Source organism: Petromyzon marinus, chromosome 6, assembly GCF_048934315.1.
Source record: "Petromyzon marinus isolate PM22_M1 ecotype Great Lakes invasive population chromosome 6, UKy_Petmar_22M1.pri1.0, whole genome shotgun sequence".
Taxonomy (NCBI): domain Eukaryota; kingdom Metazoa; phylum Chordata; class Hyperoartia; order Petromyzontiformes; family Petromyzontidae; genus Petromyzon; species Petromyzon marinus.
In genome coordinates, this window is record NC_133672.1 from 18,032,957 (window position 1) to 18,057,031 (window position 24,075).

The window sequence follows — 24,075 nt, forward strand, 5'->3', positions numbered from 1 at the left end:
ATTCATGCAATAAAAAAAACACAACACAGCTCTTTGTTATGTTTTTTCATGCGAATACCTGAAAATATGCAACACACGGTTAACTTCATTCTTGTGAACATATGGTATGTACACAAGTCCCTTGCAAAGGATATACTGCGTACAGACTCGGTACGAATGTGTGGGCAGCAGAGAGTTATGCAGCAAAATCTATTGCTGTACTATACTATGCTCCCCCCATGCCTGTGCTCCCTGCCTCCACCAACCCACAATGACCAGCGGTGGTAAAGCATGGTCAAATAACCCCCCGTCGACCCACAAGCGTGAGGAGGCTCTTATCCGGCAGCAGATTGTATGACCTTGTTTCGCACCGTACGTAGCCAACCGTGCTAAGAAACGAGTGTTCAATCCATGGAAGTGCCATAGCTCCAGTGGCCTCTTATAATATCGGATTGACAAACAGGCGGCGCAAGTGTAGACGCACAGAAACAAACAGCCAATGGCGGAGGCCGCGCGGCTTCGTGCGCGAGCGCCGACACACACCTGGCGTGCGGGGCTCCCCGCGGCGGCGGCGGCAGCGGTGGCATCCTCGTCCTCGGCGCAGACCTTGCTCTCGAAGCCAGCCACCACGTGGACAATGTGGCTCAGGATCGAGTGTAGGAACTGCGGCAGGCCCAGGCAGGCGATGAGGTTGAGCACAAACGCCTCCTCGTACATGCTGCGCCGCTCCTGGCCCGACCAGTCGCTCTCGTACACGCCGATGAGAGGCTTCAGCAGGAACCTGTTGGCGTTCCGCTGCCCCAGCGCCTTGGCCACCGACTCAAAGAGGTGCTGAATCGCTCGCACCGCCACAACCTTGTCAGACATGAGTGACAGCAGGAACGGCAGGAGAATTTCCATTCCCTCCGACGTGAGGTTACCGAGGAGTTTGGGAAGGTCCTCGGAGAGCTCCACGATAAATTCCCTCAGGCCGCTCTGATCGCCGCTCTCCGTCACCCTGTAGAAGTGCACGACGAAACCGTACAGGTCCGGAAAATACGCGGGGAATGGAATGATGTCCGCATGAGGGCTGATGAGCTGCAACGCCGATGGTGGCGGCAGACCCGACTGAATCATGGGGTAATTGAAAAGGCTTCCAGCGCTGCACTCGCCCTGCCCAACATCCTTCACAAAAATATCCTTGTCCAACTGCAGCAAGACCTCCACAGCATGCTGCAATGGAAGTGGTAGCGCATTCTTGTGAGACTTGCAGAGTTTCCTCACCGCCTTGAACCGATCCACAAGAGTCGCTTCCACCGCCAAAGTTCTAAGTTTGGGGGCGAAAAAGATTTCTGCAATCAGCACACCCAACGCCTGCATGTCCCTTTGCAGCAAGTCAGGGAAGGCAATGTCTGAAGCATTTTGTGACACCTCTGTCCTTTCAAGCTGACAATGTCCCGTGGCGCTCGTGAATTTATAGAATGCCTCCAACCTCTCCAAATTCTGGAGTGGATTAAAATCTTCTGGTAGAATGATCTTTGCACTGCTGAGCTCCTGACCTTCAGAGAGCTGCGGTTTTACTTTCCAAGTGTTCATGAGTCCCATCAACATTGGTTCCAGCTGCAGCAGAGAGACGCTGCTGCTGCTGCTCGGTGTCGCCATGGATGAGGTGGCCGCTCGACTATCGGTGCGTTTTGCGTCTTCCAGAGCATCCAGTGCCTCCGCTGCATGTTCCAGACTGCCGTCGTCCTCATCTGGAAGTGCGGAAGATGTTGCAGCAAAGAAGTCACTTTTACAGTCCAGGCCTTCAATTCCAACATCAGGGACGTCCAAGTCAGGAATTTGATGGCTTTCAATAATTACAGCGTCCTTAACGACATGGCCAGCATATGAGTGTGACTGCGTAATGTACGGTGGATCCTGAATGGACTCACCATGACGGCTCATTCTTTGAGGGTGCGGGAAGTCAAAGAGTTGAACAACACCAAAGTTTGCTAGATGGGTGTGGTTGTCCACCAAGTGAAGACAAACGTTTTTGGCTTTGATTGCCTCTTTTCCTGATAGTTTGTAGCCAAATGTGAGGTCGACCCAGTGGTGGAGGTTCTCCGAAACCTTGGGACTCTCCAGGAGTCGCCGGTGCTTCTCAATAAAGTCACTGTACGAGGCACACCAGGCCGGGATCTCCAGGTCCGGCATGTCCGCGTGGATCGAGCGGAAAATGTCTGGGTCGGTGTAAAACTCTGGGATGCACTCGTCCGGTGTCCAACTCTGCAGGCGATCCATGCTGGCCGGATACTCGTTGGGCTCCCATTTTGACCTCACGTGTCTGCACAAGACCTCCCTGGGTGTCCGCCTGGCTTTGTACACGTAATACGTGATGTCAGACAGGACGTCGGTAATGTGATGGGGGACGTGAAGGTGCTCCATGTGCCCTCCTCCCATGGTAACGGGAGCTTCCTTGTTCATCTGGTAGGTAAAGTCCAGTTGGCCATCGCCTTTGTTCAGCCGAAATTTAGATTTGGTCATGTCGCGTAGTTTTCCAAACGGCACGGTGAAATCCACTACCCACGGAAGCACAGGGTGGTAGTTTGGGTCTCCCAGTCTGCGCCCAGCAAGGCGATTCAGCTCCATGAGATAGCTAAAGTTGCTCTTCTTCCCGTGGACCCAGTCTGTGACAGCAGTAGCTAACCATTTCTTACATGACTCACACAGTCTTTGTTCCTCCATACTTTCTGACTCTTTGTGCCCAACGACCTCCTCCGTTACAGACTCTGGCGTCTCTCCAGCTTTATTTTTGCGATGCCCAGATTTGCACTTCTCGTAGTCGGATAACCGCGGGTTCAACTGCACTCGCAGCCTTTCATCAATGGCAAGGTCGTGCAGGGAAAGGGCGCCACATGTCAGGCCTCTACTGTGGCAGAGGGCCATGGCCTGCAGAACCTGGTATATCACAAACAGCACCTTGGCGTGACTGTTGGCAAGCTTCGCTGGGCTGAATGTAACCACGCTATGAAGGCTGTGCTCTAGAAATGAACTGATAACAAAGAGAAGGTCAGAAGTTTCTACCAGGGCTTTGGCTTTCAACACGCTAATGCCCTGTGGTGGGCAAGTGTGCATGTGAGCAGCTTTCATAGACAGAACCGAGTAATTGCTTTCAGAAGTTACAGGAACACAACTAAAGCCGTAGAGCTCTTGGAGTGCATGCTTGATTGCCGTCAGAGCGGCTCGTGGCTTTTTGCTTTCCGTGGCAGAGCGGTAGGGAGCGGCGTACTTCTCGAAGGCTTTTGTCCACTGATTCCTGAAGTTATCATGACAAACGCCTTGCATGAAATGCAGGAAAGATTCTGGAGGGCATTTGCCATCAAATCCTGAGAAGCAGTCCTTGACACACCTGATGCAGGATATTCTGTAATCGAGACAGCTCTTGACAACCACTTGTATAGACACTTTGCTCCAACCATCCGGGAGCCGGTGCACAGACTTCTGCAGAAGGGTACTGACCTCTGTGGCCGTCAGCCCATCAGGCTTGGGACAAGAGGACGGTAGCGTACCCCCTTCGCTCAGGCTCGAGATCCAATCATCTGGCACCAACGCAGTTATCCGGCTCCCTTCCCCCACTGCCAGCTGGGCACACTCGATTCCAAGTCCCCTTTGTGTTTCTGTCAATAATTCCTCCATGGTGACATGAGAAGGCGGCAGCATCTTTCAGACAGCCAGCGATGATGCTTCCATATTATGTTCGGTGTTTGAACCTAGCAAAAGAGAATGGGATCGGGAGGGGTAAACCAAAGAGAATGCAAGTTAATGAATACAAAATAAAGGTTTGGCCTTTATATGTAAATAAGAGTTACTCTATAAATATATACAACACGTCAAAGGACAGGCACAAATTGGTCTTTACTGTAGTTTAATTAAAAATTATATAAAATACAGTCCATGTGAAAAACACACTGCCAAGGAAGGCAGTCAAAACATTTTTTTATATTAAATTTAAGACAATAAAATAAATCAATGCACAAACTCTTAATTCAGAACAAAATGGAATGCAAATATTTTAGAGTGGTTAATTAATGGTCAAACAACCGCATGACTATCACACAGTTTGAGGAGGCCTTCATCCAGCAGTGGATTGACAAAGGATTGCTAATTACATTTTGTAACTACCTGCATAAACCTCTCTCACAACAATTGTATCGGTCAGTCTATCGAAAGGGAAATACAATACAACTCCGCTACTCTGTGAAAAGGTGAGTGTGGGTATAATTGAAATTCCTGAGTAACCAGACTTTTATTTCCAATATCCACAGAAAAATCCTCCTATGGATGCCACAGGATGAATAAAGGCGCCATCCTGGCGCCTTTCGCCGAATTCTCAAAATCAGACTAACGAACAGCGATGTCAATCCCCAATGCAGACTGTGCAGACCCCACGGATATGAGGAACTTCAGAATACAGTCGTGGATAAGAGGCAATGAACTGGACATCCTTTAACATTTTTCTTCTTCGAAAGTTATACATAAATTATGCTAATTATGTTGGCGAGCACTGATTGACGTCAATTTGTGTTATAGTTGACTGGGCACAATGTGCTTGTCATTGGTGGATATTTGTTTTACATTAGCTGATTAAAGTGAAGCTACATACTGACACAAATTGGCTTTTACTCAGCAGCTACTGCTGGAAAATAATAAAAATAGAATCAAGAGTTTAAAAGGCAAATAAATTATCAAAAATTATTCATCCTTAATAACACATTAAGGCTTAATGCAGTGAATTGTCATGTTGTGTATAGGTATAATGAGTAAACCAAACCATCAATTAGCAATATGCTAAATAATGGCACTTGGGTATTATCAATTAGAATATATCTCTACATATAAAAAGGGTAAACTTAACATAAACTGAATTTCAGACACTTCCATTTCATTTGAAAGCGGATGACCTGACTTCACAGCAGTAACATTGAATATTGAAAATAAAAAGTAATAACCATCATCGTTACTCCACAAGTGAGATACGAGAGCTTGTTAATGATAGGAGCGCAATGCTTACAACTAAGAAAAATGATGGTCGTTGTAGGAATGGCGCAAGCAAATCTTAAATCGAACATGTATTAATACAAAATACCTTGAGGCTTACATTTATGTAATCAAGTAATAATAACTGACAGCCCGTTGTCAATAAACTGCTGCATCATTAAGGCTTCCTTATGCCTCAAAGGTGACTGGGGATGTTTGATCATAACTTCACCACGTTCGTCAGTGCTGATTATAATCTTTGCTATCAGAGTACTGTCAATTTTTTTGTAAAAAAAGGAGACAGATGGGCATTGAATGTATCCCATTATATCCGTGGAGGATTCATTCTGTGGCTTTAGGGAATAAATCTCCACCCACTTACTGGCGAAATCCATTACCCACCATTGGGTTACCCCATTGCATTGCGTATGTCTTACTATGCTTATTACACGCTTTCTTTTAACTCACTGTCTGTTGTATCCTCAAATCTTGTAACTCAATTTTAACCCACTTTACAATGTGGTATCGACTGCAAACTTGGTATACTTAAGTCATACTGATGACAATACTATATTCTATCATTAAAATATATTTTTCAACAATCTATTTTATATTTGTTATGTTTTGGCTTGGCTCTAATTGTCCACGCTAAACTCACGTTGGCTGTAATTGGCCACGGTCCCCTTACGTTGTGGCAAGCTTCTGGGCCACTTCCTGGAGTCGTGGAGGTCTGACATTACTAGTACGGTACATTCCATAAAAGCGCGTTTAAAAAACAATTTTTTTAAAAAATAATACTTATTGGTCGTGAAAACTGAAATATTGTTTACGTCCCTTTGTCGATGCATCAATAATAAACGTGTCTAATACATCAGGCATACTTTATATTTTTCTGCAAAAAAACTGTTCACTTCATTGAACGTGCTATATTTAAAGACGTATCCATCGGAAACCGCTCAATTTAAAGATTTGGTTATTCTTTTATTTGAAAGAACAAAAATGAATGAACGTGATTTTATGAGGGGAAGCTCCTATCTTTGATCGTTTTCGAATTATTCAGATTTGAACATCACAACATGCGGATGTTTTCGTTCATAACCGCTTGAATCCGAAATATCTCAAAAACAATAAAAGATGGAACAATGGCTCGCTTTTATTTTATTTGCTGTTTAACGCTTTATCAAAAAAAAAAAACGTAATCTTATATTATGAACGGTTTCTGTAGGAAACCTCATACAAACATGTTTATGGGACACTTAAAAATCTAGATTTAGGAGCCTTAAAATAAAAAAAATCCCAGATTTTCAGAAGATAGAGACCACACTGAAGGTGGGGGAGCATATAAGGGGAAGCATAGAGTTACAGTACAACTGAGTTTCCTGCACTGCTGCCCACCGACAACCCTACACCACAATTGAGACCAAAAAAGCATCAGAGACCAGGAGGATATTTCCATGCAGCCTATGCGTTAGGATATTTGGCGTTATTCAGAGTTACCAATTGTTTTGAGCTAGTACCGAGATCGCCGACAAATCTAACCCGTTCTTTTGTAAAACAACAACAATAGTACGTAAAATTAAGTTCACACTACATTATTCGTTTGTGGATACATTCCCGTGGCGAGATGTTATATCGATCGCCGGGTACGCAGGAAGGCTTGGTTGGGATTAGAGTAATTGGCCTCTGCTATACGTTGCCACATGATGATGATAAAAGCGATCTTCGTCGAGATATCATTTGTAAACCAGGTCGCTTCTGAAAAAAAAATAACAACCACATAGCTCAGTGTGGCTTTTCCTGCTACGCTTAAATACAAGTTGACATTTAAGTTGTGGTTAAAGTTCTGTCCGGCTTATGGGTGCCACCACGGGAGGCATGGGCGAGCTTCTTCTTCCTCTTGTTGTTATCGTTGTTGTTCTTGTTGTTGTTAGTATCCCACGGATCCTGGCTGCCCCCGTCAGCAGCCACCAGCTGAGCCCTGTGGCCCGTCAACCCCCGGGGATAAAACCTCCGCCTGATTGCGTGGCCACATTTTAAACAAACACACACGCGATTGTAACTAAAATCATCTACACGACGATTAGATGTGTGCCGTCAAAGGACGCCAATGATATGTAGCCCTACGAAGCCCGCTGACATCAATAAAATCGAACTTCCTCCCTAGACCTGCAGGCCCGCGGGCACCCCCAGAGGGGAAGCTTCGGCGGCTTCACCCCGACCTAGGTCCCCCCCCTGGGCTCTCCTCGCCCCGGGAGTGGTTCCCCTCCGTCTCCTCCTCACCCTCCTCCTCACCCTGGCTCTCCTCACCCTCCTTACCCTGGTTCCCCTCCTCCTCCTCACCCTGGCTCTCCTCACCCTCCTCACCGTGTCTCTCCTCGCCCTCCTCACCCTCACCGTGGCTCTCCTCACCCTCACCGTGGCTCTCCTCCTCCTCACCCTCCTCACCCTGGCTCTCCTCCTCACCCTCACCGTGTCTCTCCTCACCCTCCTCACCCTCGCCCTCCTCACCCTCCTCACCGTGGCTCTCCTCCTCCACGGGTCCCCGCCGCCGCCGCGAGTGATGGAGGAGATCTCCCGGCTCTTTGTCTCTGCGCCTCTGCCGCACTTTCTCCGTGTACGAGTCTGTCTCCGTCTGTCTCCGTCTGTGTCACCTTGTCTCTCTCGTTTGTCCCTTTCGGTGTCTCGGTATCGCTATGTCCCCGCGTCTCTGTGACTTTCTGTCACCGTGTCCGTATCTGTGTCTCTGTGACAGTCCCTGGTCCCCCGATTGTATCTCTGTGCGTCTCTCCCTAATCCCGTCTCAATACCCCCCCGCCGTGTTTGCCTGTCTCCGTATTTATGTCCCTGTATCTCCCCGTGTCTCTCTGTCCCCGTGTGTCTCTCTGTCCGTGTGTCTCTGTGTCCCGGTGTGTCTCTGTGTCCGTGTGTCTGTGTCCGTGTGTCTCTGTATCCGTGTCCCCGTGTCTGTGTCTCCGTGTGTGTCTGTGTCCCCGTGTCTCTGTGTCTCCGTGTGTCTCTGTGTCCCCGTGTCTGTGTCTCCGTGTGTCTCTGTGTCTCCGTGTGTCTGTCTCCGTGTCTCTGTGTCCCCGTGTCTCTGTCTCTGTGTCTCTCTGTGTCTCCGTGTGTCTCTGTCTGTGTCCCCGTGTCTCTGTGTCTCCGTGTGTCTCTGTGTCTCCGTGTGTCTGTCTCCGTGTCTCTGTGTCCCCGTGTCTCCGTGTGTCTCTGTGTCTCCGTCTCCGTAAGAGCAGCCACCGCCGCTGGGCCCCGTCCTTCTGACCACGCTGCGCGAGTCACGTGGGCGCCGGACACGTGAAGCGAGCGGCGAGTCACGTGGAAACGAAAACGCTTGGATCACGTGGGCCGTGCCGGAGATGACGCGCACCCTTCTGACAAGCACGTGGGTGGGTCTTGACGTAAAGCTTTCGTCACCGCAGGAATTCATATTTCTTTGGGTAAAGTCACGTAGAACAATATTTTTTACAAAAAAACTACGACGTTTCAGTCGTCACCAGGAGAAAAAAAATGATGACGATTGCTTGTGTTGCCATCGAAACGCCGTAATTTTTTGTATATATATTTTTTTGTTTTGTTCTACGTGACTTTACCGAAAGACCCAAAGAATACAGTCACGAAAGCTTTAAATCGAAATTTAATACGTGGGTGGGTGATGGGGGCCGGACGTCCGGCAGCCATGTTGGTTAGGTCAACCCCCTCGCCCGAATCGAATCGCGTTCTGGTATCGACGTTTCGATTCGCGCGAGTCTCGTGGCTCTAGGTCCAAGGAGGGTTCCTGCCCAAGTAAAAAAAAAGTTTCGATTTAAAGCTTTCGTGACTGCAATGATTCATCTTCTTTGGTTCTTTCGGTAAAGTCACGTAGAATGAGAATAAAATAATAAATTGATAAAATAAAATAACACAATAATATTCTCACGACGTTTCGGCCACAACACAAGCGGCCTTCATCAGGTGAAGGGGGCGAGACTGTCTGGTAGGACAGCGCTGTTGTGGCCGAAACGTCGTGAGAATATTATTGTGTTATTTTATTTTATCAATTTATTATTTTATTCTCATTCTACGTGACTTTACCGAAAGAACCAAAGAAGATAAAAAAAAGTTTCGTTTTAGTTTACTTCGTCCTAGCGATTTATTTACCTTTCCCATACTTTGCACTCCTATCGTGTTTTTTAATACATAGTTTGTTGCTGATACTTTCTGACTTTGACGTCTGTGGAAAAAAGAGCTTTACAGCTCATCACACAAACACATTCTGATTCGTGAAGTTTTCGCTGCAAGGGCGCGGTGATTGGGATGTCATAATCCCGATAGAGTCATTTGGGGGGGGGGTTAATTTTCAGTTTGTTCCTTTGACTCGGCACATGAGATGTGACGGCGTTGCACGATGGCCAGCCAACTCTTGCTGCCACGGCGCGGTATGAGAATGAGAATCGGTGTTTATACTGCAGGAAGAATCCGATGAGCTATAAAGCGCTTTTTTCACACGTGTCGAGTAAGGGCACGGGGAGTCACGTTACAACAGCAATACAAAAGCACACGACGGGTGTGCAATGTATCGAATAGGAAAGGTAGAAACTCACTTAAAAATATACAAATAAAACTAAACTTGTGCTTTTTTTTAAATATCTTAGCAGGTAAAGTCGACCGAGCTATTAGCTTATTTTCCAGAAGCGACCTGGCTATCACAAATGATAGCTCAAGCAAGTGGCTTAGCACGGGGACATTTATGACAGCCAAATAATCGATTAAATGTTCTAAATAGCTTATTTCTGCACACTCTTTGTATGACATCGTTTTTTGGTGTTTTATATTTGTTTACTATTTGAAACTGTCATGAACATACAAATAGACAAAAACTAAATATCCTCGTGTAAAAAGTGACTCTGCTTACACGTACCGTGCTGACCAACTCCAATCTCGAAGACCCTGCTGCATGTTGTGATGCACGTGGCACCAGCACGCTCTTTAACTCAACACTACCCACGGCTGTGTGTACACGTGCACTTCTCCCCCCGAACCCCCTGCAGCATAACAAAAGGCGGCTTAACTCAGCCCCCCCCCTTAACCTGTATATATATAAAATCTCGGTTGTCCCAGAGCTCTCCACTTGATACAGATATTCTGCTGTGACTGTTCCACCTGAAGACGGAAGCTTGCGTTGCCTCCGAAACGTCGTGATTTAATTTAGTTGTTTTCATTTATTTTATTTTGCCTACGTGACTTTACTAAAAAAAAAACAAAGATTATGTAACAACCGACGGTGTTTGACGATCGCCGGACTGATGCATCCTTTGAGAGCGGTGCTCCAGTGGAACTTCTAATTACACAACGCCGAATCGCACTGTGAACATTTTCTATTTGTATTACCGTGGTTATCAGTAACGAAATAATGTACATACGTGCAGTATTTTCATCGTTTAACTCGTATGTATGTAGTGTATTGAAGTACTAGCTACAGTGTACTTCAAAAAAATTATAACACTTATATGGGACTATCGTTTTTAATGGAAAAGAATGGATAATACACTAACATAACAAATGTATGTTAACAGTTTCAAAAAGTCAGACTCTCCACTTGTTCGCCATCAGTCAACACATTCCTGGAATCTTCTGCGGGTGATCTCTAGACCCCAGATACAGCAAATTTATTGTAGTATTGTTGCAAATTCTCAGAAGTGTTTAAAAAAATGTTGAAGCACCTTGTAATTACAAGTTGCTACGAATTTCGCTGATCTCATTGTCATGTGCGGCTCACATACCATACATTGCAGCAGTATAATAATCATAATGTACGGCCCTTTGCTAATTCATTGTTGGATTAAGGGTCCCCCCCATGCCACCATGTTGGTCAGGGGTGGTCGGTTAACCGTACCTCATTATGCGGTTCAAAGCAGGTTGGTGAAAGCGGGTGAACCAGTTGGTGGGTTTTGATTTAAAGCTTTCGTGACTGCAGTAATTCATATTCTTAGCTCTTTCGGTAAAGTCACGTTGAAGGGAAACAATAAAATAATAAAATATATATAAAACAATAAAAATGCTCACGACGTTTCGACCATAACACAAACGGTCGTCATCAGGTGTGTCGGTTTGCATAAATTTATTTATTTTTAAACGGTGTATTTATTTACTTATAAAAAGAAACGTCAGCGCCACGCGCAGCGATTTGGCAGTTTATTTAGAAGAACTAGTCCATCTATGTTCTGAAAAGAGGAGGGGGGAGACGAAAAAATTAATGTATGCTGTCTGAAAGCCACTGTAAGCGTGAACAATCAATTAAGACCTGAAATGGTTAATCAAATCTTTCCAATGAAAGATCTGGCTACCATGAGAGATTCGTTCATGAGGCTATCCACATATACAAGCACAGAGACAATTTCAACCGAGAAGATGGATTCTGGCTTAGCAATCATTGGAAAGATTTGATAAACCATTTCAGGTCTTAATTGATTGTTCACGCTTACAGTGGCTTTCAGACAGCATACATTAATTTTTCGTTTCCCCCCTCCTCTTTTCAGAACATAGATGGACTCGTCCTTCTAAATAAACTGCCAAATCGCTGCGCGTGGCGCTAACGTTTTTATAAATAAATAAAAACACCGTTTTAAAATAAATAAATTAATGCGAACCGGTACACCTGAAGACGACCGTTTGTGTTATGGTCGAAACGTCGTGAGAATTTGTATTGTTTTATATATATTTTATTGTTTCCCTTAAACGTGACTTTACCGAAAGAGCTAAGAATATCAGTTGGTGGGTGTTAACATTTTGTTGAAGTACCCTTAATATATATTTGTCATGATCGTGGTGCCGATCGCCTTTGGAGCGGCTTTGCCGGTTTGGTTTGGGACCGCAGCCGGATAATGTTGGACGCAGCCGGACGATCGCTGATCATCTGTAAACCTGTTCTGGCCAATGCACCCGCAGCGAGTTGGGTGGCCGTTTTGAGTCTTCCGGAGGCAGAAGAATGCACGCGAACCCGCCCCGTGCCACGAGGAGGCGCAACAGCCGCGCCGTGAACTCAGGCGCCCCACAAACCGTGGGGACGCAGCGATAACGTCGGCAACGCTTCCAACTCCTGGGTGGATTATTCGGCAGCATAATTGTTGTTTCCTGGAGGAATCCGATGAGCTATAAAGCTCTTTTTTTACAGATGCCCAGTATGGGGCTCGATGATGAGAACATTACAACAACAAACTACAAAAACACGATAGGCTGGCCGGGAGGCTTTGATCTAGCAGTGGACTCATCATGGCTGATGAGTCTGCTATATATATAAAACATCTACATGTCTCTGTAACTTCTCTAAAACAATATCGCATCAATGACACCCACGTAACACCTGTGCTGTTGAACATCTCTGATATCGTTCTACACAACCAGAGACCGCCACTCAATAGGAAGGAGACATTGTCTGCTCATCTCATTTGTTACATTCTCCACAGCGACGCTTATGATCACAGTGTATTTTGCTTCGTGTACAGGATTACAAAGTTATTACATTACAATATTGTTATGAAACGTAGGGTCGGCATTCTAAGGCCATTTCATGTCTTCACTTGTTTGGCGGGTTTATTTGTAATAAATTGTACCATTGTGATTGAAAGCAGCATGTGATCGTCACACTCCTTGTAAAATTGCATGAGAAACTGGCTAGACGGGATAATCAGCGTAGCAAACAAACTTCGTTAGCATTAAAAATGGGAGCTTTTTTGCCAGTATGAAAAAATAAGTTTTACTCTTTCTGGCAATAAAGCAGGTGTTAAGATGTCCAAACACCACGTAGAAACCTGTTTTATTGCCAGAAAGGGTAAAACTAATTCTTATTATTCTTAGCTCTTTCGGTAAAGTCACGTTGACTTTACCGAAAGAGCTAAGAATATGAATTACTGCAGTCACGAAAGCTTTAAATCAAAATCTTGATTCTTATTTTTCATACTTAGCATGGTCAGCAGTGTCGCCACAATTAAATATAAACAGGACTTAACAAGACAAGTTACGTTATCTTAACCGGTTCTGGGCAAAGCCACATTCAACCTGATTTCAAATGTACGGATGTTAAAGAATTACCACCATCCTTCAAATATCGAACAAATTATTGTTGACTAACGGTCTACTGTTTCGGTAAACTTATACATGTATTTGATTAACCCCGCTAATTTTAGGAAATGTATTCTGAACACTGTATACTAATTCCCATCAGCAGTCAGACTTCACATATGCTGCTGGGTTGCCAGAAGAAATTGACAAAAGCACAACATCTCAGCGATGGGGCCCTGTTCAACGCAATACATCAATAAGAATGCATGCGTTGCTGGCAAGCATTCTTTATTTATAAAAGCAAATATTACCCCAGTGAGCGACACTAAACATGAACCGTGACTTGGTGAGGGTTTTTAGATTCATTTAGTTTTTATGTTTGGGAAAAAAAGCAATTTAGTAAATTGTCCAGTGTAAATAACTCAAGCCCTTATTAAGATTCACACTTCATCACGTGTTCCTACATTGTTTAAAATCGCTCAGGTTTAAGTATATTAATGCAGGGTTTGCCAAACCCCAGTCCTTGCGATCCACACCGCTCTGTCTTTCCGCGTTTACCAATTTCCCAATTAAAATACAAACCAACTCGTTACACACTGCACGCGCCCAATGATTGTCAAACACGTCCAAACGTGACGCGATTCAAGTCAAGATTGATACCGCAGTGAGTGTACAAACTTGTTCCACGTAACGCAGAGTTAATTGCTTAACGCGGCGTCACGTAGGGCATGTTTCGCAATCATCTGGCATGTGCAGCTTGGAACGAGTCAATTCGTATTTTGAATCGGGGGTGTAAATTGGTAAACGCGGATGGATGGAGCGCGGCGAGTCCTTAGGACCGGGGTTGCAGAAACCCTGAATGACTCCACAGGGTGCTCCAGGAGATGTCTTGTGACCTTCAATTCATTTGCCCCAAACTTGTTTTTTCCTTTGCATATTCATGTGTTCAATAAACCTTACTTTAACAATATCAAGTTTTATAGAATTTCATGGGGGTCACCCTGTATAATGGATTTCACACAGAAATGAAAATGCAGCATTCCATATGCACAATTTATTTACAATCTTGATACATATTTAAAAGGGTGAACTGCAAAATCTATCAACTTATCTATTGTAACTCATGTTTAATAATAGACATTAGTTGTTCTCAACCACTAATCCCCATGCCTCTAACATCGTCTCAAAAATATAACTAAGGTTACACCAGGGCCACAATAATACGGAGATCAGATGTCAACACCTCTCGTCAACGCGGTGTTAGTCAGGCATGTGTTTCATGTTGGGCGCTTTTGTTTTGTCGCTGGAACGTGACAATGACGTTGGCCGCGGACATTCACACTTTCACCTGCCCCATTATCCATGCCACATCATTGTGCACCTCATAAACGCGTTCGCGCCCCCACGGGCTGAGAACCACTCACTGCTTGAGTTTATGTTCTCTTTCCATGCTGGAGTCAATCAAATACTGTACCCATTAACTGAGAAAACATGAAGGAACATTGAAAAATCAAGATGAAGGTATATTCCTCTTAATCCAGTTCTGTATGTTACAAAAGGCATTGTAAGCATCATTCCAAAACACATTTTTTGACACTGGAATGGAATAAAAATGAGCACGCGTCTGTTAAAATGGGAACAGAACAAAACTGTTCTTGTGAATCGTTCCCCATTAGTAATTAAGAAGAACTTGAAACACTGGATGCAAACGTAAATAAACCGCAGAAACTCCGGCACAAAACCCCTATGGTGACATGACTGTTGCAATGTGTTGCAACTGGAATCTCCTTCCAGTGCTATTGCAGATTATTACCAGTTTCAATTAGCATTTGTCAGCCTCTTGAGTAGGCCATAACTTTATTTACAGTATAAATAAAATTGCTAGCCTAGCTCTGAAGCGTGTCGGCTATCAGCTGGATAAAAAATGCATCACTCCTATCCACCTTGTGTGCGAGGATATTGAGGTTCAGATTGTGACGATACCGTGAGCCGTAACGAGAGACCTAGGGATTAGTGTGGCAGAGACGAATAACACGGGGAGGAAGAATTCAGACAAAAGAAAATGGAATGCCTTGACCAGATTAGCTTGACCATGTGACAACACACACACACACGTGTGCGCGCGTGTTGTGCACACACACACGTGTGTGTGTGTGCACAACACCGAGCCAGAAGGTGAATGCTGCAACTTTACCGCACGTAAAAAAATTGAGAGTGAGGGTTTATACTCTTTGGATCTTTCGGTAAAGTCACGTAGTTATAAAATAATTTATTTTATACGTAATTTATTTTATACCTACTACGTGACTTTACCGAAAGAACCAGAGTATGGATCCCTGCAGTCACGAAAACTTCAAATCTAGTTAGGGTTTATATTTAATAAATAAACAAGACGTAATAAAATATCTCGCAAAGATGTTTCTCCCAAATGTAATAATTTTATTTCTGGAGGTTTTAACAGCCAATCCTGACACATTTTTACTCCTACCAGTCCCTTGGCATTATACACTATGCTTGAAGCGTGATTTTACGGCACGTACGAACCTATTGAGTTTTACGCGCCAGTTACACATATGATTATATTATTGTTTTTGCATGAACCATCTTCCTTTCCTATATCCCATAATGGGTTATCCGGTAATATGAAATAATTGAAAACTATCTTCTTAATGCACCTTGGTGTTTTGCTTTTTTCATGATTTGTTAAAAAAAAGCGCTCCATTCTGTAACTGTTCCCCTCAATTTAATAATTTTGCGCAAAATTTCCTTTCAGTTTCGATAGCCATACAATTTTCTGATGTTTTTCATTTGTGTCTTTCCAACAAATCTGATGGTGTATTCAAACTAAAACTGTGGCCAGGAGCCAAACATAACACGCACATTTCTGGGCAATAGGCCCCACAAACCTAAATTCTGAAATGGTGCTCTGGCAAAATTTATGAGTTTGGGCAGTGTTTTACACATCAGCGAGAGTAACATATTTTGGAAGCAAGATAAGTTTATCCAACTTAATTCACACAATCGCACGGGCTAAACCAGTTCCAACCTCCAGCATCCAACTAGGTATGCATCTATACCTTCACAGTAGACATTGGGCTATTTATTATATTCCAACTAGTAACATGCAAGATGTAACAAAATCTGTAACTATTTAGGTGTACTATGTGGAACTGAGCCCATGGTAACCCAGCAATGTGTTTAGCCGGCCACACTACTGACGGAGACTCAGAAAGGTAAAACCGGTCCAGTTTACCTGCTAATTTGCTACTGAGAAACATGTCAAGATAATCTCACGACTTGTGGATCTAAATACTGTCATTTATATTTTGGTAGTAAAAAAAAAGAGACCTGTCTGTTTTATCACCCGCAATCCACACTAACACAGGGTGCAAGACATTTTGTAAAAAAAAAAAAGCTCTATTACGTTCATTAGGCCATATGGTGTTCATGGAGGTCTCTTGCCGATACCATCAGGAATCTCCGCAGCATTTATTGGTCAGCCTGCTCTCTCCCACTCCAATGATGCGTGGGTGCATTCAAACCCAGCTCTGGTATACGTAGCATTTGGTGAGTCCCTCACGGGCAACAGTTACAAGCCTATGATCACAGCAGCCGTGCTGTAGTCTGCCCTCTGGTTGGGTGATCTCAGCAGCCTCCAACTTCTCTCCTGGCTCCACCAGATCCACCTTCTTGCTTCAACTCCACATGCTCCTCTGTGGCCTCTTCAGTCTGCCCCCACGAGCCCTGATTGTTCCGATGTCATGGAATTTCACCACAAGATGTCATTGAATCCTGATCAAGATTACCTATAGCATCTTTAACACCAAATGTCAGTTCTTATTTATATTAATTCCGTAACATGATCCTTATGGCGCGGGAACCCCGGGGTACCAAATAATACAACTGGCCGAGGCAATTAAATATTTTATTTCTGGGACACTATTTTTTCCAGGGGTGTTACTTAACTCCGCGACTGGGGTATCAATCAATCCGAAATCAGTGCCACTCCGCGATGTCGAAACACAGCGAGGACGATTGCGCCGAAACCCCGAACGCTCGCACGCACCGTGGTGGTGCATCGTGAGTACAGCTCGTCGAGATGAGTCGATTGCCGCATCGCCGACCATCAACAGAGACTAAACATGACTGCATCAGGCACATTATGCGAGAGCCGGGGCACCATGGAACCCCGGGTTACAACCTTAAGGTTCACTTGTAAATGTGCATACATATTTAAGGGGCGTCGGGGATGGGGGGGGCTGTGGACACAATTTGAGCCTTAATGCACGGGTCTAAATTGAGAAAGTCTCTCGGACTTTTTTCTAAGGTACACACAAGCCCAGCTGTAATGTCCCCGAGGGCGACACTATTTTCCAGACCAAGACACAGCAATGACCACGTGTAATTGTGTATTCCACCAGTGCTGCCACCTCAACCGAGCTGCTGCTGAGAGCACAGCTTACCACGGAGCTTCTGATAGACACCAGATGCGTAATGATTAATTAAGAGCTTAAGTGTTTTAATCAGTTCATTGAATCAATCGCGACTCACACCCGACTAAAAATAAATGGGAACGACCCCCTTGTGGATGGCGGTATTTCTGGCGATAGCCAAGCTTATTTTTGTGGGGGTTAAGTTTACGTATCGCACTCCAGTCTGTGGCATGAGTTGTACATTCACCTACCACTTTGGGAACCCGCTCCAATTGCATCTCTTTCTGACAGGAACCATGAGGGCAGGCGCGTTCACGAATTGGTAAGCTCAGAAAATTGGGAGTGCAGCGTTGCACTGTTTCGGAACAAAGATCGCAATTGGTCATTAATATGCGTTTATTAATGCGCATTAAAATGTTGTGCACGGAAACAGGACACACTACTGGCTGCTGAGAAAAATACCTTTAATGCAAGTTGTTGCCACATCAGTAGTATTGTATGGTATATAAAATGCCATGCAAAAAGAGATGAGCATGGCTACTAAACATGGTAAGACTTTAAAAGATCAGAGGAAGAAATGTGAAGGGTAGCAAGTTCGGAAAGTGTCGAATTCTGGACAGCAGCAAGATGCCACGTGAGGGAGGGGGAATCGCTTGCAAATGAGGATTTCACCCAATACAAAACAATTCCAAGTAAAGCTAAAATCGTATTCAAAGTGCTTCATAATGTCTCAAAGGCTAAACTGGACTATTTGACGTCAAAATTGCTGGGTATGGCGGTCCCTCTGGTGGAAACTCTTCGCCAGCAGTTGCATGAGAAAGCAAATGCAGGGGCTGCACCTTCTTCACCTTCCACGGTGGTCAGAGACGAGCTGCTAGTTCTGGCAGGAACTGCACTAAGTACACACACATAGATCCAATCGAGCCTGAAGGGGGAGGGGGAGGTTCTGCTGCAGACATCACCCGATATCAAACACGGCCGCTTCCTCGCGTCGTCGGTACAGCAGCCGTCACCCACACCCCGTCCGCCCTGTCCTGAGACCCTGCACCACGCCGTGTATTTACCACCTACGGTTTACGCAACAGGTGAGTAGATATAACTGAAGTCTTGAAGCAGTGGTGTGCGCATGCATGCATGTGCGGTGCACTAGAACTCCGGCTAGCGTGTCAGGGTTTTCAACGAGTTTAATGGGTTTTAAAGGAATTCTTACCGACTTCTTGAATAATGTAGTTTGGAAAAAAAAATAATTGGGACTTATGACCACGGGTTTAACCTGGTTTGCTATCAAGCAGACAGAAAACATTCATACACCAACACAAACATTCACGACATGCACGACAACAGTACAAAATACACTTTTCAAGGGCTAGTTAACAGGTGTTAACATAACCAAAAACATTTTTGTCCAAATGCATGTGCTCGTAGAAATGCAGTTTCTGACAATATTCAATGGAAAAAGACATTTTCACTATTTCTGCAGATTTGGCAATTGTTGCACTAACCATTTTTGGATACCAATTTCTCGCCACCACCAGCATTAGGTTAGATATCTTAAAGGCTTTAATCTACACCATTGACAGATATTACCACACAACACTGCGGAAAGGCATAACGTAAAAAAATATATAAAATAATTGGTTCTTGTATCTAGGGCTCAAGCCTGTTCAATGACACAAAGTAGAAAACGTTGTGCAAGTACACAGCGAGGCAATTGTACATCAGGCATGTGACAGTGTAAGGTGATTTTATGAATTTTATGTCAATTAAAAATAAAGAAACACACAGGCGTCACAGGAAATCAATTATTGGTAGACAGTGGGGTAAGTAGGTGTTGACCAATCTCATTTGCTCCAGAAGCCCCCTCCCCCCCCCTTCCTGCACTCACAGCATCACATGGGCTGCATGAGCAGTTAGTCGGCTATGAATCACACACCACAACATTTGGATCAATGCACAGAAAAATTAAGCCAGATTTATTGATTACACACAATAGGAGGCAAAGCCATGCACACACAATTAACTACACCATCGGGTGACATTTCCTTTGTACAATTTTCTGCATTATCTTTCTCATCCTCAACACACACACACACATGCAGCAAATGAACAATTGATAGACTTGTTGACATGAAATGTTCACATTAGGTGTGCATTTAAGCAGCCTGTGTATGCCTTTGACCCTTTTTTGATTGTGCAACACATTACTGCAGCCACCCAGTGAGCGAAGCCATGAAGACAAGCTTTTAAACTGGTTTGCCTACGCAAATTCGGGTCTTATAATCGGTCTGATGTAATTACAGATTAGTTCACAGTATGAATTATCTACAGTTTGTAACTGGATCTCTACATCGGAGTCATGTGTTAGCAATGTATATATACACTGAATGCTATGAAAAGTGGAATTTTCTTTAAATAATAGAACACACCTTGTACTCCCAATTATAACAAACACTGTTACGTTTAAACGCCTCTTTATCTGTAGCAAATCTGCTTCCAGGCACGGCAAAACTATTACAGTGAGTGCTGAGAGCAAAGAGATCAGTAGGTCGTCAAGGTAGCGTGATCGCGGTTTGTCTCTGCGTCTCATTCAGACTGAGGAAGAAGGCAAGGGCTTGGAAGGGACAGGGGAATCAGGCGCACACAAACACAAATATACACACGCGCGAGTTTTGCAAAGGGGTGAGGCAGCCACCCCTTCCCAAACACGCAGCCCATCGTCCGAGCCACAACGGTCCCCTCCTCCTCCTCAGTGCTCCTCTGCAGAGAAGCGGCGAATCTGCTGCAGGCGGTCGCTGGGCTGCACCCAGTTGTTGTCGTGCAGGCCCACCTTGCAGCCTGCGGCATCACGGTCAGGCTTACGGCAGCACATCCAGTAGGAGCGGCCGTAGAGGAGGTCACGGTGGTATGGCTTTGGATGCCAACGGCAGAGAGACACGTCCCCACGCTGGTACCGCTTTCGACACTGTTTGCAAGGGTCATCGCTGTAACGCGGGTCGTCACTCCAGCGAGAGTCCGTGGCTCGAATGTCGTACGCCTCGATAAGCCACTTGAAGTCGCGGCACGTGCACTTGAGCGCCGCCAAGCAGCGTGTTGGAAGGTAACCGAACATCTGAGCGAGCACGTGGTCCGGTAGGGATAACATGTATTGCCGAGGCTCCAGAAGCTGCTGAATGCGGAAACGCGTTTCCAAAAACTCGTGCGACACGGCCTTTTTGCTCTTGCTGGGTGACAGCTTTGGACTGCTTTGCTCTTCTACGCAATCACCTGATGTGACCTCCGACAAAGCCGGTGCTAAGCTTTTCTCCGAACCCTTTTCAGACACCGCAGGTGCTGCAAGCAGGAAGAGCTGGCCGGGAATCAGGTCGGCCAGCGAGGAGCCTTCATTGTTGGCACATCCGTCTGGTTCCGTTCTTGCCTCAGTGCAATGGGTGCTCTGCTCCGCTGCCCCGGCGACATCACCGTCCACAGCGAGCCGTATGGTGCTGGCGGCCTGCAAGCCAGTGAAGGCCATTCCCTTTGTGTCACCTGAAGAGGCGTCATCATACGCCTCTGCGGGCTTTGTGGCAGTGCTTCCTGGAGGGCTACTGTCCCTTGTGCACAGGGACTTGCAGACAGATGAAAGGGCGACACAAAGAGAAGGCGAAGTTTTGCAGACTTTTGGATCCTGACAAACGACGTCTACAGGACTTTGACCTTCTGCTGAAGCCACAAGCTGGGAACAAAATGGCCCCTTTTCGTGATCAATTTTACTCTCGCTATCTACTACTGCAGGAGAAGCAGGCGTGGAGGAAATTTGAACAAAGTTTTCTACAGTGGCACCTGCAGTCAAAGTGCATCTATCATTGCTTGGGCTGGTCTGAACAGCAGGAGAGCTGGCAAGGGACAATGAACAATCTTCACCAGCCAGTGCTTCTGCACTAAAAGTGTCAGTGGCGTCAGCGACGCGTGCAGGCTGTGAGGCAGCCGAGGCAGAGGAGCAAGATGCGGCCGAGGACGAAATGGAGATCTTCTTGAAAGAGCGACGCAGGCTGCTGTTGCGAGAAAGGCTGCAGGATGTTCGGTCTCCGGGCTGCTGCTGCTTCAGGCTCTCCAATTCAAGCCGTGCGATTGCCTCCGTTACGCGCACAGACTCGGCAGGTAACTCCCCACACGCACTGGGCTGGGTGCCGCTGTCCACACGAACACGCTCGCACCACGTCTCCACGTGGGGCCTGTCGCACCAGGCCCTCGCTAAGCTGTCTCCCACAGAACAGGAAACAGGAGGAGAGCACGCAGCATCTAGAGAATGTTTCTGAAGATCAGGTTCTTGGCTCGCAGCCGCGGCATCAGACGCGTGAGCCGAAGAGCTGCTTCCAACTCGACTCCTGCCGACGCCTTCTCTTGCACTCTTGCCCTCCAACAGTGCTACCTTTTCCAGTACGGACAGCATGTCACTCTCTGACAGCACATTCTCATTACAGCTTTCAAGCCCATCTGAGCAGGCATTTGCCATTCGCCCATCGGGCTCCTTAAACGCGCTTGTGGAGCATTGGCAGGCGGCCTCCGACACAGACCGGGCATTCTGAGCCGACGCCACGTCAGAGTCCTGCGACTTGCGACGTCGCTTCGCCTTGGTGCAGCCTTGCTCCCAGGGGTTCTTCACCTTGAGCTGCCCGTTCCAGCTGTTACACTGGTTGCGAATGAAGAAGGCGATCTTCTCGCGAGTGTTTCCAGGCTTGATCACGGACAGTATATCCAGCTGCACGCGCTGCTCCTCTCCGTTGTGGGCCGCCGCCGCCGCCGCCGCCGCAGCCGCCGCCGCCATGCATGCCTCGCACACCACCTTGGGCTCCGCCTGTCGGTCCAAGCACCACTCGGCCGCGTCCCGCATCAGGCTGCGGCCGCCACCTCCGCCCGAACCACCCCCGCTGGCCTTGCCCCGGGCTGGCTTTCCACTGCAAGCCCTGCAGAAGGCGACACCGCCGACCGCACCGCCCACAGCGCCCCACACAACGCGACTCCCAAAGCCAGTGATGCTCATGCTAGACTGTGCGCTGCGGAAATAGCGCTTGGCCCGCTCGAAGAGCTGTGAGGAGGGGGACGCCGCCTTGCCATGGCTGCCCGCATATGGCTTCAGCTGCATGCTGAGCTGGCTGTGGAGACAAGGAAGAAGCACAGGAAGCCGGCGTGAGCTTGAAAATGATGGTAAGAGTACAACAACGTTACATCCGAAATTATAGTCACATCAGAACAGCACGCAAATAATAATTCATTCCATACGCAAACATTTTCATTGGTTAATGTCAACACTTTTTCATGTTTTTATTGAAGTAAAACAAAAACTCGAGTGGCCCAATGGTTAAACAAAATGTTGCACAGGACTCATCTCCAACACCAATACCACGCTAGTGGTGGAAAAATTACACAATCTTACAAGAGGGCAACAGTTGCTGATGTCCCACCAAGTGGTTAACATTCATTGACCGTACTCATGTTCATGAACATGGATGGATGAAGTGCAGATTCAACCCTGGCCACGATTTGAAAGTCGTGATTTTATAATTATGAGCTCGGATGTTATACCAGGTGTCCCATAAGTGAGCATGTACAGATATAATGGGCAAAATAGTTTAAACTATATATAAGAACATTACGACCAATTCAACATTGCTTATCCTACAGAATGGTCGCTGCTATATAGAGTAATCATGGGTCATCCAACACTGGCCTTTACAGCACAAAGTATATTCTTAGTTTTTTCGGTAAAGTCACGTTGAAGAACTAAGAATATGAATTACTGCAGTCACGAAAGCTTTAAAGCACAAAGTATGTTTGGGTTTAAGGACTTTTAAACATGTACACAAGAATAAATATGTATATAAAACCTTTAATTCGCACAAAGGTTTTGTACTTGGGTAAAAACGTGGTTCTTTAGGCCGTTCATCAATATTACTGCATTACTGCCATATAACAGAAAACTACAAGAGGCCGACACATTTCGGGGAATGAGAGGACTTACTAAATTTTGGTCAGACTCTACAATTTACACGGCGGAGGGAGGGGGCTTCAGAAAATGGGCCAATTAAATTTTTTTTAATAAATCAACAGTTTTGAATATACTAAAAATAAAACTCAAGTCACTGGGTTCATAGCACAACACACTAACCTCTGCGTCACCGCTCACCCACCCCTATTTTTATTGGAGAAAATTTTACCGAAGCAAATTAATCAGCGAGAACATGATTGATTCATCTTCTTTGGTTCTTTCGGTAAAGTCACGTAGAATGAGAATAAAATAATAAATTGATAAAATAAAATAACACAATAATATTCTCACGACGTTTCGGCCACAACACAAGCGGCCTTCACCTGATGAAGGCCGCTGATGAAGGCCGCTTGTGTTGTGGCCGAAACGTCGTGAGAATATTATTGTGTTATTTTATTTGATCAATTTATTATTTTATTCTCATTCTACGTGACTTTACCGAAAGAACCAAAGAAGATGAATCATTGCAGTCACGAAAGCTTTAAATCGAAATTTAACATGACTGATATTATGGCTGGTTAATTTGTCCATTGTACAGTTCATTTTGGATCAACTCTACAATTTTTTTATGTATTTTACTTTCCCCAG

At 45.5% G+C, this 24,075-nt stretch overlaps 2 protein-coding genes across 8 annotated transcripts in view; both read right to left on the bottom strand.

Annotated features, from left to right (window-relative positions):
* WDR81 (WD repeat domain 81) overlaps positions 1-8,464 on the bottom strand; it is a 37,951-nt gene extending 29,487 nt beyond the window's left edge. The window contains exons 1-3 of one of the 4 annotated variants that reach the window (XM_032947587.2): positions 7,495-8,464; positions 1,893-3,710; positions 523-1,712 (exon numbers count right to left, since the gene is read on the bottom strand). In XM_032947587.2, the coding sequence (XP_032803478.1) occupies positions 523-1,712; positions 1,893-3,660 (2,958 nt within the window). In that variant the 5' untranslated portion in view covers positions 3,661-3,710; positions 7,495-8,464. Of the gene's footprint in view, positions 1-522; positions 3,711-7,371; positions 7,436-7,494 lie in introns of those variants that run through there. The other 3 variants (XM_032947586.2, XM_076065156.1, XM_076065157.1) reach the window with 3 other exon arrangements.
* A 10,944-nt stretch (positions 8,465-19,408) lies between these two features.
* The window catches only part of LOC116939349 (F-box only protein 34-like), a 52,352-nt gene continuing 47,685 nt past the window's right edge, over positions 19,409-24,075 (bottom strand). For all 4 annotated transcript variants that reach the window (XM_076065158.1, XM_076065159.1, XM_076065160.1 and 1 more), the window contains one exon: positions 19,409-22,594. In XM_076065158.1, the coding sequence (XP_075921273.1) occupies positions 20,209-22,594 (2,386 nt within the window). In that variant the 3' untranslated portion in view covers positions 19,409-20,208. The remainder of the gene's footprint in view (positions 22,595-24,075) is intronic.